Genomic DNA, 13,247 nt, shown 5'->3' with positions numbered 1-13,247 from the left:
ACTGACATGACTGGAGCTTCTGCACATATTTTTGGGGGGCGTAGGGTTACAGCTCTCCTCTCATTCAAAATTATTATTTTGTTGCTAAAATGGGCTGCAAATTAATGACTGACTCTCACTGGAGGGCCAAAGGAGAAATACTCTGGAGTACACTATCTTGTCTGATATTAATGCAGCACCGAGTCTTTCTTTCATCCCAATCATTCTACAATGAAATAAACTGGATTTCGACAGACACAGTTGATTGTCCTCCGAGGTTAATGGTAGCCTTGATCTATGGACAGCCCAGAAAGGTCTTCGTGATGAAAGACTTCATGGAAGTTAAAATGGTACTGCTTAATTATGGAATCCAGTGGCAGCCTAGATTTGTTTTGCCTGAGGCGATGCTTATTGGCAAAAGAATCAAAGAGTCTGGGTCACTGATGTCGATTACAGTTCTCTGGGCAGAGAGAGAAAGGGAGAGGAAATTTTCCTCAAGAACCTTATAAAATTCCTAGTGTGGCTGGACTGCGAATTCAAAGTGGCAAGACAGCGTTAGATCGGCAAGTAAAACTCATAGAGAATCTGGATGTCATTTCACAGCACAGGTGGAAGAATGACATTTTTTTTTAATGCTTCTGAAAAGGAAAAGAAAGGTCCAGCCATCTTCCCATTGCGCTAGTTTTTTGACACAAGAGCATCCATAATGTAACTCTCCTCTGCAATCTGAAATAGTAAAGTCGGAATTCTACAGTCCCTTTTCCACCTCATTCTGCAGCCCAGGAACGCATGAAGCTGTCAGAGCACTGGTCTATCTACATCAGTGCTGTGGACACTTCCTGACAGCAGCTCCCCAGGGTTTCAAGGCAGTTCGGGAACTTTTGCATGTTTCTGCCACTGAGCCATGGTCCTTTTCCATAAAGCCAGTTCTGAACGATGAACGATGTCAGAACTAAAAGCAGACTGACCATTTATCTGTCTAGTATCCTAAGAGGACTTGGGTAAATACAGAGATCAAACTCACCAAATGGTATATATGGGGAAGTTTGCCTGCTTCTTAAATATATGCTAAAGAGCAGCACAGATGGCTGTGGCTGGCTTTGTAGAACATACTGCACAGGCTGGTTGCTGCAGCTCCACCCTTAGTTACTGCTTTTACCCTGCTGTTCCGTTGCTATAGAGTAAAAGCCTATCCTGGCATGTATTACTGAAGTGTGTTTTGTCTTTACTTCCCGTTTAGGGAAGTCAGAAGCAAACCTCACAAATAAGCATTGCAAGCTTGATTCATTCCCTCTTCTGGGATGGCGGGAAGGCATATTTAATTAATTTCTTGCAATGTCATGTTCTTTTTAATCGCCTGCTGCCTCTGACTACCATTTTTTCACTCACCTTAGACTTCTCCTGATGAAGCTCAATTTGAATGTCTGTTAGCTTGGTCCTGAGATCTTCATTGGCAGCTTGTAAGGACATAATCAGTGCCTCAGGCTTTTCAGCCTTGCTGCGTCCTTTTTTTGACATGGCTGTTGGCTGTTGTGAGTCTGTGCGTGAGAATCCTTTTTCAAATGGGAACAGCCATTTTTTCTTTCTTTCCATTAAAGTTGTCTCAGAACCTACTGTGTGACATTCGTAAAGATAGCCCCATCAGCTCCTTGGGCAGTCCTGGGAGAAATAAGGTGACACAGCATTAGTCAGCAAGTTCAGTGAAAGCTGGAGTCTGCTTAGCAACACTCAATAGAAAGACAATGTTTTGTTTTGTTTTAAGGATTTAGAAAACTGCCCTAGGTCATATATGCCAACCATGAATCATAGAGTTCTTGGGAGGTATATATGACAATTTAAAATCCACAATGCAATATTAAAACAGCATAGAACAGTTAAACACAATGCAGTACTGAGAGGAATAAAAACATTCAACCAGATAAAAAATAAATAATACCAGGCAAAAGACAATGTTTAAAACTACAAAAGGAAATAATACAGAATTGGCTGAAGGCGTACCTGCCTCATTCCAAAGTCAGCCCACCATCACAGAGAAGCCCCTGTTATTTGTACATGGACACTATAATTCTCCTATTGATAGAACATGGAGAAGGGCCTCTGTGGCTACGTTGCAGAAGCTGATAGGAATAACGATAACACAGATTTCAGATTATGTTTTCCACTGGCATATACTACAAGGACATTAGGGGTAAAATGTATTTTTGGGCACTCTGGGTCAGATTCAACTAACCTGGTTCTCTAGTAGAAACCAGTGCAAAGACACCCTGGGTGTCCACCGCTTCTCCTCCACCACTTTGTCACTTACTTAATGACCTTGAGATTTCATTCCTCCCTTTCTGCTGTGCTTCATTTTATGTTCAGTTAATTCATGGATGGATTTAACCAATTAATGGCTTGGCTAGAGATTAAAACCAGATCTGTGATCAGCTAGAAACCAGCCATAGTTTGCTAGTATTTTTAGCACCTATGAATTTTCCTCCTTGTCGTCTTGATTTCCAGGCATCTACCCACGTGGCTGAAGAAACCTTCCCAATGGTGCATGCATTAGATTGCAGAGAAGCCATACAGAAATGGGACAGGAGAAGAAAGGAGTTAACATCAGCTGCTTTTTTCCTGCCTTCTTGCTATGGTCTGCTTGTGTTTTTTCCATCTATCTGCTGATCTTGCATAAGTTATTAATATTGTCTTGGAGTATTGCAGTTGTCAGGTTGCAACCTGGAAATCTGTTCTGGCCCTTTACATATTTAAGGGAGTCTAGGTTTTTGTTGCACAGTGCTCCCTTAATTTTTCTCTCCCCACCCACCACCCCACCCACAACCCTAATGCTTGCAGCAAGCAGAACCCCAGGGGAAGGAGGAGGGCAAAGTAGTGAAGGAGACTATTCTGGAATAAACTCTGATTTGGAAATGGCACAGTGTATGGGGCCAGTCCACTCACTGTTACATACCGTATGTTGCAATTCATCTAGGAAGGATTTAGATTGCATTACCAAACATGGAGGTTGGAATATTAGGTCTGTAATAAATTGTTTGGAGAGGTGGGAAATCTGTGCTCTAAGAAGCAATTTCCCATTGGCCTGGGGACTCTTGTTCAAACAGGAATCTTAATTATATATACTGTATATATATTAAATGGGTTGCAGCACTTGTCAGTTGTAGTGGGGGGAAACCTGGAAAAATACTGGCAATGAATCCTGAAAGCTCAGAAACCAGAAGGCAAATCAAAGGACCCTTACGTTAGTCCTATTTTTGAACATTTGGGCTTGGCAATATCAATTGTTACATACCGTATGTTACATACCGTATGTTGCAATTCATCTAGGAAGGATTTAGATTGCATTACCAAACATGGAGGTTGGAATATTAGGTCTGTAATAAATTGTTTGGAGAGGTGGGAAATCTGTGCTCTAAGAAGCAATTTCCCATTGGCCTGGGGACTCTTGTTCAAACAGGAATCTTAATTATATATACTGTATATATATTAAATGGGTTGCAGCACTTGTCAGTTGTAGTGGGGGGAAACCTGGAAAAATACTGGCAATGAATCCTGAAAGCTCAGAAACCAGAAGGCAAATCAAAGGACCCTTACGTTAGTCCTATTTTTGAACATTTGGGCTTGGCAATATCAGAGCTTTTTTTTGTTTGTTTCAAAGACTGTTGGAAGACTCAGCTTGTCACAACTCCCATACTGTCAACCACCAACATTTCCAATTATGTTAATTAAATGTGCAAATTAGCAGTGGCCCATCCGTTCAGAATAAACTCCAGTGCTGATTCCGCGGCTAGAACATCCATGGTGTCTGAGGCATGAATACCAACACCAGCTGCTTGTACAGAAGTCTCACACTGGCCAGTCCAGTTATTTGCCAGCATTGTGCTTTATGTGATTAGACCAGTGGCAATTTATCACAAAAAAACGCAATGCAAGCCAAGTCTGAAATTTCTGTAAGACTGCATATGCAGTGTATGTGTAATGTACATCCAGTTTAAGGAGGTGGGGTGGGAGAGAGATAATTTCTTTCTGGGGGTGCTTGTTTAAAGTAAAGAATTATAGCTAACACCTTTAGCTGTAGCACATAACTCCATTGTAGCAGCAGGAAGAAAGTGCTCTGGAGATGCCTTTCCTTACTGGCTGCAGGTTACCCCACAATTTGAACTCTCTCATAATGCTGCAGATGGCACACATCACCAACTGCAGTCCTGCAGCATGAGCATTGCTCAGTGTGCTGGATGTGCTGTTTTAAGGTCAATCTACAATGAGAGAGCATTGGCCCATAAAAGATGGATGCTTTCGCTTCCGAAATAGGATACCTTTGGCTGTGTATGCCTAAAAGCATAAAGAACGACAGTTAAAAATATCATTACCACACAGATGGAATGTCTCAATTCTACCCACATAGCAGGGAGGGTGTGATGCGACCATGTTTAGCAGCTGCAGAAAGGCTCAGTTGTGTCGGTACACAGGAAAATATGAAAGAGAGGGAGAAGGGATCCATAATGAGGAAATGAGTTTTGGAGATGCCTTCAAAAAGGCTTGCTTATTCACTCTTGATTTATCAGATATCCAGTGCTCATTTCCCTCTCCTCTGCAGACAGACATATGTTACGCTTGGCATTTGTATTTGCTTACAGATGTATCCAGGCAGCTGTGACACACTGAACTAGTGAGATAACAAGCTTTAGCATAAATGCAGCTGGTAAGTTTGCTTACAATCCTTAGAATGCTGACTTGGCACTCTCAGCAGCTATTGGGACGTGCTGCTCAGTGCTCTAGAATTAATCATTCTAATCGGATTATGAATTAGATATACAAGAATCAAGCCTAGGACCAAAGACACGCACACCAAAATTCCACTGCACAGCATGGAACACAACAATAACGAACCTGAACAGTTTATACAAACACTAAAGTGGCTGGAGTGGTTGGCCTGTTGTTGTTGTTTTCAGTTCAGTTACACACAAGCATATAAAATAATCTAGATAACTGCTACAGACAGTAGCCACTGTTCTGAAGCAAGAGGTCACAGGAATCTACTGGTAACAAGACCATAATGCTCTGTGGGTAATTAAGATGCAACCCCTCTGTGGCTTCAGGGGGATTTCACAGGGATGGTCATCAGCAGGAGTAAGTTCCATAGCTTAACAATATTCTGCAGAAATAAGTACCGTACTTGCTCCCTATACAGTCCCAGTCTCTAAAACCCATGCCCTACAATATGTGAAAAACTAGGATGTGCATCTTCTGGTATGCACTCACATGCACATTAAATGACTTGTGCAAGATTGCGCCTCGGACAATTTTGGGGCCATGGCATCCCAAAATTGGGTGTCCCGATGCAGTCCATGCAGCCCTCTAGCCATCTCTTATCCACACATACCTTTCCTCTGTTCTCTCCAGGTATGGTCCATGCTTTAAAGCTCCAAGTCTGACCACCATTGTTTTTCCCCCTTTGTTTTGTCTGTGGAAACCTGCTCTTTAGCACTCAGAGAAAATGTCAATCTGCTGAAAACCTGAACTGACGTTTGCGCCAACTGAGCGCTAAAGAGCAGGTTTTCATGAGGAAAGCTCAGGGAGGGAGGGGAAAGCTGCTCAGACAAGGAGCTTTTGAGTGTGGACCTATGCCTGGAAAGAGTATAGCAAAATATAAATGCAGCTAAGGCCTCAATGCAGCAGGCACCAAGACTGCTGGTGGTATATATCCCCTCCCCCCTTGCCTCTAATTGCTTAAGAATTCTTGATTAAGTCCCTGGTAGGAGCCATGTAAAAAATGCTGTTACAGCGCAATTCTCTTCTAACACTTATAGAAGCAGGAGCAGCAATATGTTTGCCACAACAGTTCGGCATAGATAAAGATTTATCGGAGATTAAATTCTGCTCCCATCCAATCTTGGAAAGCAGTTAAAACTATGAAGTGAGCACACATTGCCGAAGATCCTGTGGCTAGACTGTCTGTCTGCAGCAGCACTTAAAAATGTACACCACAAAATATGAATCTGGTTAAAATTGACCTTGTCAGATCAAAGGCATCCCTTAAGAGAAGGCATGTGCTCTCCTACTGTTCAGCGTTTTACTGAATGATCATTGTTGTCACTGCCTTGTCACTCTTCTGTGAAACGAGAATGACATCAAACCCCTTCTTCGTAAAGGCATTTGGGGCTGTTAATGTGGTGAGCACACACAGTGCAATTCTGCACAAGTTTACTCAGGAGGAAGTCCCACTGTGCTGAATGCTGTGCATTTAGGATTGCAGTTTCAGTGGCACAGTCCCATGTCGGAAATGTCCCTGAATTAAGTAAGCAACCTTCACTGACAGGGGGCAGCTAGCTTGAAATATCCCCGACTCTCCCTGCTGCAGACATAGGCAGACAGAAACCTTTTAGGGACTAGGTAAGGCATCACATTTGGAATCAATAAGGGGAATGTTCTTCCCAGCTCCATTCTTTCTTATCCTCTTTATATGCTCCTATTTGGTTCTCATGCATGCAGGGAAGCTTCTCCTCCAATGCAAATAGCAGGTTTGCTTGTGTGCCATTCTGGACTGGGGACAGAGCCGGACAAAGAATTATAGCCCCCCACCAGCTCTTATCTGGAATAGTCCCCCTGTGCCTACAATTTACTTAGAAAGAAAGCCATTTATGCAATTTTTGTGACCTTAGGAGACAGGGAAGAGATGAAAGAAAAGCTTTGTAGGCTCTTGTCAATAACAACAAGAGCAGATTCCGTAGCCTGGACGAAAACCAAACAAAAACGGAGAGGCCCGTGAATATTTTGTTCGTATATGTGCTTGATTTTCAGCTCAACTTATAAACACTGTTCAGAATTAAGAGGAAATGTTGAAAAGGCATGAGGCAACGGTATCAACAGGATCTCACCCTCATGAGTTTGCAGGCTTGTGGGAGTTTTTCCTCAACTGCTTTTTGTCCTCTCACATCTCCTGTATTAAAGATTTTAATTTGAATCTTGATAAACTTATACAAACAAGCAGCGACATGTACAACCTCAGCTGTCCACTTCAAAGAAATGCCAAACATAACTGATATCCTAACATCTCCATCACCAGTGGTCATAAAATCCATAATCCATGTACCATAATCTTTTATAAATCAGATTTTCGTCCAGGTGTTAAAGTGCAGAAGAGGGCTCATATTTAGAACCCTTCCACAAGCCATTGATAAATATCCACCATTCAATCAGCCCCTGAACTCAGAGGACTTCATCAGAGCCTCAGTGTGGTGACCTTTGCATAGCAGCCAGCTCAGACAGCACGTATCCATTTCTCCCTGACCACCCATGCAGTAGGATACAATTTACAGCCTCGGCTACAAATACTTCTCTTCTGTGATGAAAAGCCACAAAGCATGACACTCAACTGACTGTTATCATCTCTCACACCTGAATGCCTCTCGTTAAAGGTCTCCACGTATTCCCATTACAAAACTATTTCTCGGGGGCACACGATACTTATGGCACCATTTCAATCGGGTCAGTTGACTACATCCCAGATAACCATTAAATCCTGGATGAACCGATCCAGCTGAGGAGTTTCTAAAATGCAGGCTAAAGGTAGAGAAAGGAAACACTTCTATCAATCCCCCTTTCACTTGAAAGACCCACCATTCATTTTTAAACTGACATCTTATGTACATAACTAGGGATGTTGTGACATAAGCTTCCCCTGTCCAGAGTACTGAAACTGGTTTCAAGCCTTTTTTGTCATGCCAGTTGAGGATAATAGAATTGTAGAGTTGGAAGGGGTTACAAGGGTCATCTAGTCCAACCCCCTGCAATGCAGGAATCTTTCACCCAATCTGGGGCTAGAACCCACAAACCTGAGATTAAAGAGTTTCATGCTCAATAAAAGCTTTTTTTGCCAAAACTTTTTTTAGTCTAAGAAGCCTGGTGACCTACCATCTCCTCACAATGACAAGGTTCTCTGACCATGGTTGGTAACTTTTGGGTGTGTTTTGAACTTGCACGTAAACCTCGCATTCCAGTTTGAACCTGATATAACCACAGAATAGACAACAAGTCCTTTAAGTGATTCCATTTTGCATTTTATTTCATATTTCAGCAATGGACGCCTTCAGACTGTCCGTATTTTGTAGGGGTGTTGACTGAGGATTCAAACGCATAGTGGGATAATAAATCCAATGAAAAACACACAAATCCAATCCAATGAACCCCCCCCCCCCAGCTTTCTGCAGTTAGGAAAGTGATGAGGAAAAAGTGTGGGATGGGCAAATGATTAAAAGAATGATACAGAACAACCACACAAGAATATCAGGATCGGTGCAAGATAAATTCTGTTTGTCATATAAAATCCCCACAAACTAATGAGAAAAAATGCTCAGTAAAGACCCGACATAGACTAATCTCCATGTAAGCTTTGTGCAAGCAAATCGGGATGAATGCTTAATAAGCAGGCCATCTGGAGGGGCTCTATACCACCCTACTCATATGCAGAAGTATTAAATGTATATGGGAAATGGGAAATATCATCTATAACCATCTATAATACAGCTGCTTTGAAACATTTGTATACTATTGGTGGGAGGAAAGGTAGAGCTCATGCTCAATTTTCAGATGTGATTACTGGGGCATGCTTCAGATTTGTGCAACAAAGCTCATGTCTCCAGGGCTAAGTGATTTATTGAAAATCATGACTTTCTTTTAAAAATATTTTGTCATTCAGTGGTTGTGCTGAAGCAGGCAGAATTTGATTTCTCACTAGTTTGACTTTCATTTCTCTCTCTGAAGCAGTGCTAGAGGTGGCGGCACACCTTAGGCAATAGAAACAAGAATAAGAATTACAAGGCCTGATTTCTTCAGAGATCCTATATATGAAGGTAAATAGCTTTGGTTAGGACAAGCCAGTGTTTGGCTTCTTTCTCATGACGTTGTTGCAGAAGGCACACAAATACAAAAGCATCTGATTTTTGCTCTAACAAATAACAATTAGCTAAATAGATAGGATTTCTCTTTTCCACATAAAATTGTCTGAAAACGCCTCCTGGCTGGATTGCAAAAATATGTCTGAAGCATGAAATAGTAGTCTATCTAACTATCCTTTGTGGTGTCCCTTTCTCTTGTCAGGCAAACCATGGTGATCATTTAACCCATTGTTATAAGCAGTTTGCCATCAATAGGAAGCTAGTAATCTATCAATAAGAAGGAAAGATGAATCTCTTTCAGAGAACAATTTGGAACACAGAAGCTGCAATTTACTGTGAAATGGCTTCCAAATGAAGAACTCCTCACACAATTCTCTGTGATCCCTGACAAGCTTACAATACAACAGGAAGGGCAGCTGTGTCACTTAAAACAATAATATGTTCACAGATTAACTTCTGTTACAAGTCACCCTGTGGAAATTCATATGGTATTTTGCTGCTTTTCCCAAGTCTGTTCATTGCTATCCCACCAATGGACAAATTGGTTCAGTTTTAGACTGATAAAAGCCTGAACCAAGCTAGAAAACAAGCTGCCTACTCCTCCTAACTCTGCCTACAGGATTTGGCCAGCAAAGATAGGAAACCCTATTTTTCCTGGATCACCAACAAAACCAGAGCTCAGTCTATTTGCCCCTCCTTTGTCCCCTATGAGAGAAGCTAATACTCAGAGACAGAAAGGCCCACCCATTCAGCTCCCTCAGAAAATGGGAGTTCAGCCTTTCCCAGTCCCTTCTGCAGAAATACAATGAACAAGATAGTACAAAGGACTCTGGCAGGATTTGCCTAGCTTTTATTGGTTTGTGTCAAGCTTCACCTTCTTGGAGTGTATGAACAACCTGGTACCTTACCAAAGACTCCTAAATAAGCTCAGCAGTCATGGGATAAGAGGAGAGGTGCTCTTGTGACTCAGGAACTGGCTAAGTTGTAGGAATAAAATGGAGGATGAGGCTTCCAGTGGCTAAGACCCCTGATTACCATTGTTTTTACCTCCACTGAAGGAAAAAACCATGCTTCTAATAAAAAACAAACAAACAAACAAACAAACAAACAAACAAATAATAATTTATTTATATCCTGCCCATCTGTCTGAGTTTCCCCAGCCACTCTGAGCAGCTCCCAATCGAGTGCTTCCAAATACCTCTCTGGGTGTGTTCCAGTAAAAACTGAAACTGTCTTGCAGTTTTCTTTCTGGTTTATTAAGGAAGCAGCCCCGTTGTGCAAAAAAAATATTAGAGAATTAGTTCCTCTAAGCTTTGGGTCACTTGGAAATATTAGCTCTTGTTGGTCAGAGCTTAAAATAATTTTATCAAACAGTAAAAAATTAAAGCTTGCCTTTTTTGTCTGGTTCCCCATCTTTGATCTCAACACATATAAGCACAGGTTATAGATTCACAGACTAGTAGAGTTCTTCCTGATGTTTAGTCAGAATCTCCCTTTATGTGACTTGAAGTTATTGGTTCGGGTCCTACCCTCTGGAGCAGGAGAAAGCAAGCTTGCTCCATCTCCCATGTGGCAGCCCTTTAGGTATTTGAAGATGGCTCTCATATCTCCTTTCAGTCTCCTCTTTTTCAGACTAAACATACCCAACTCCCCTAACCATTCCAGACCCTTGATAGTCTTGGTTGTCATCCTCTGCACACGTTCCAACTTGCAGATCCACCTTGAGATCACAGGAGTGTCACTTGGGTGTTCTATCTATCTAAGCAACTAACTACTCCAGTGTGGGGTAGTGGTTAAGAGCGGTAGACTCGTAATCTGGTGAAGCGGGTCCGTGTCTCCGCTCCTCCGCATGCAGCTGCTGGGTGACCTTGGGCTAGTCACACTTCTCTGAAGTCTCTCAGCCCCACTCACCTCACAGAGTGTTTGTTGTGGGGGAGGAAGGGAAAGGAGAATGTTAGCCGCTTTGAGACTCCTTCGGGTAGTGATAAAGTGGGATATCAAATCCAAACTCTTCTTCTTCTACTTCTACTTGGTTGCACTTGGACCTGTCCAGCCTAGCAGGTTACTGGCAGTGCAATTGGGCCAGGTTGAGGAAAAGTCTCAAGCTCCAAATTACAGAGCAGTATCACAGTTCCTTAGGCAGCAGAGCTGTTAAGCAGAACACATTAGTCTTCCATGGTTCAATTTTCTTTTAGGTTACCTCTATAAACAAATACCTTAGGATTACCTCTATAAACTGTGTAAACACATTCCTAGATTTTTAGACCTCTGGAGATTCGAGTCTGAATGTTTTATTGGCTCATAAACCTTAAGCTGGCTTCATGTTACTAAGAGTTTTTTTTAATGTATTTTATTTATTTTATTTAACAAAACCTGTGCACCACATAACTATAAATATAAACTCTAAGTGGTTTGCTGAAAACATAAACTATACATTACAATTATCAATAAAAGTCAGAGTTAAAAGCAAGTTTTAAAATATTAAAAATACAATTTAAACTAGCGGTTAAAATTACAGATTAAAACACATGTCACCTTTTACATGTCTGGGTAGGCTTGCCTGAGTTGCCCATCCTAGAGTTTGAGCACAATCCAAACTTTGGCAGCCAACTGGAGAGTCTGCATGGAGGGGCAGCGTGCTCACATCTGCAGCCCTGCCATGCATGGCAGCTAGGGCAGAATGTGTGTATGTGTATGTGGGGGGGGGGCAGCAGACAGGTAAATCACTGCAGGAAGACCTGAAATTGGCATAACAATTGGGCCTAGAATGGACCCAATGCCATTGCACGAGAACAGTGAAACCGTCTCAGGATCTAATGGATTCTGGACTGGCTTAGCTCTCCTTGCTCCCTGCCCCTAGATTGCCCCAGTCTGCTCTTACACTGGCTGTCCCTTATGGGCATCCTGCCAATGACACTCATACTCGGCAGGCAGAAGAAGAGCCAAACTGATGGAGTGGCACACCATTCTGTTGGTGGCAACCAACAAGAGACTGGCCTAGATGGCAAGGCTAGCCTCCCCCCAGTGCAAGCTAGGGGCTCTGGACTGCTCGGACCAAAAGATATATTCCTAGTGCTTGGTGGATGTTATTTGTAGCAGCTGCCTTTGCCTCATTTCTTGCAGCACTTTATGCAGGGAAGAAGGGGCAGCCACGTCCATTTGAAAACACAGTGCAATAATCATGCAACAGGGGCTCCATTCCTCACTCTGCCTTTTGAATTTAAATGGCAGTGAGGTATTTTAATCATTTTTACTGCAAAATGGTTCGGGAATTGAAATGCACAGAATAAACAGTATTTTCCAAGCGGTGACAGTGAAGAATTAATGCAAATTTCCCTATGCTAATGCTTTTGTTTAAGTTGAGCATCTCGCAGCGTGGATTGTTCCCTGGCTGCTAATGAATGGCCTCCACTTTTTGTGTGAAGCCAATTGCAGGGTGTTGTTAAATGCAAACCCTCGTTATTTATCAAAACATTTGTTTGTGTGTTTCGTTAAAACGAAAGGTTTGTTTTCGTGTCTTACTTTGTGTACATTTATGTCATAGCTCTGTGCTTGGAACTTGAATGCAAATGAAGCTAATATGCAATTATTATAATTTTTGACATGCAGCAGGATGGTCTTGCCCTTGCTGCATATATCAACATATTCAGAACAATCTGAAAACTGAATATTCCACTTGGCTCTCCTGTCATTCTTGTGATTTCTACCCACAAACAAATGGATGTGAGTGTCACTTTTCATGAGCTGTTGAAGAATGGATCAGGCAAAGACTCTGGAGACAACAGGAAGGAACATGCCATTTTTAGCTTGCTAAACAACACACACTTTCCCTTCTCCTTGAACTGCCTGCAGTGGAAGGCCAAACAAACTTAACTCCAAGGGACCAAGGTGCCAGAATGGGTTCTCCTAAGCAACCAAAAATTCACATCTAGCTACTTCATCAGCTGACAAAAAAATTCTGTTTGCTAATGTCAGGGACTGGGCAGAGGAGGAAGAGTGTGGAGACCGCCTCCCCATCCTGACCCTTCCAGGGAGGAAGAAGAGGAAAACAGTATAGATTTACAACAGTGGTTTGTGGGAGATCACAGCTCAGAGGCAGGTGAGGGGAAAAGTGGGAGAGAAGGGGGTGTGTGGAAATTCACTTGGGACAACACCATTATCCAAGAGACTGGGTTCTATAGCTTCTCTCTGTGAGGTTTGAAATAAAAAAGGATGTAAGAAACTTTTCCTTGTCTTTATACTTCCCTGGGCAACCATCTGGGAGCTGCATATCACACCCTGACAGCTAAAGGGATTTTGCCAGAGCTGACAGGCTCTAAATATAGACCCCTGTCCACTAAAATGCAGATGAGGAACGTCTAGTTCCCCCAGATGTTG

At 42.3% G+C, this 13,247-nt stretch overlaps 1 protein-coding gene across 3 annotated transcripts in view; it reads right to left on the bottom strand.

Annotated features, from left to right (window-relative positions):
• Positions 1-13,247, bottom strand: part of JAKMIP2 (janus kinase and microtubule interacting protein 2) — an 85,674-nt gene that overhangs the window by 33,436 nt on the left and 38,991 nt on the right. For 2 of the 3 annotated variants that reach the window (XM_083484015.1, XM_083484014.1), the window contains exon 2: positions 1,369-1,638. In XM_083484015.1, the coding sequence (XP_083340141.1) occupies positions 1,369-1,572 (204 nt within the window). In that variant the 5' untranslated portion in view covers positions 1,573-1,638. Of the gene's footprint in view, positions 1-1,368; positions 1,639-4,343; positions 4,362-13,247 lie in introns of those variants that run through there. The other variant, XM_083484016.1, reaches the window with a different exon arrangement.

Source organism: Podarcis liolepis (genome assembly GCF_965112155.1).
Source record: "Podarcis liolepis genome assembly, chromosome: 2".
NCBI classification, from domain to species: Eukaryota; Metazoa; Chordata; class Lepidosauria; order Squamata; family Lacertidae; genus Podarcis; species Podarcis liolepis.
The sequence above is the reverse complement of the archived record's forward strand: the minus strand, read 5'-3'. Positions and strand labels throughout refer to the sequence as shown.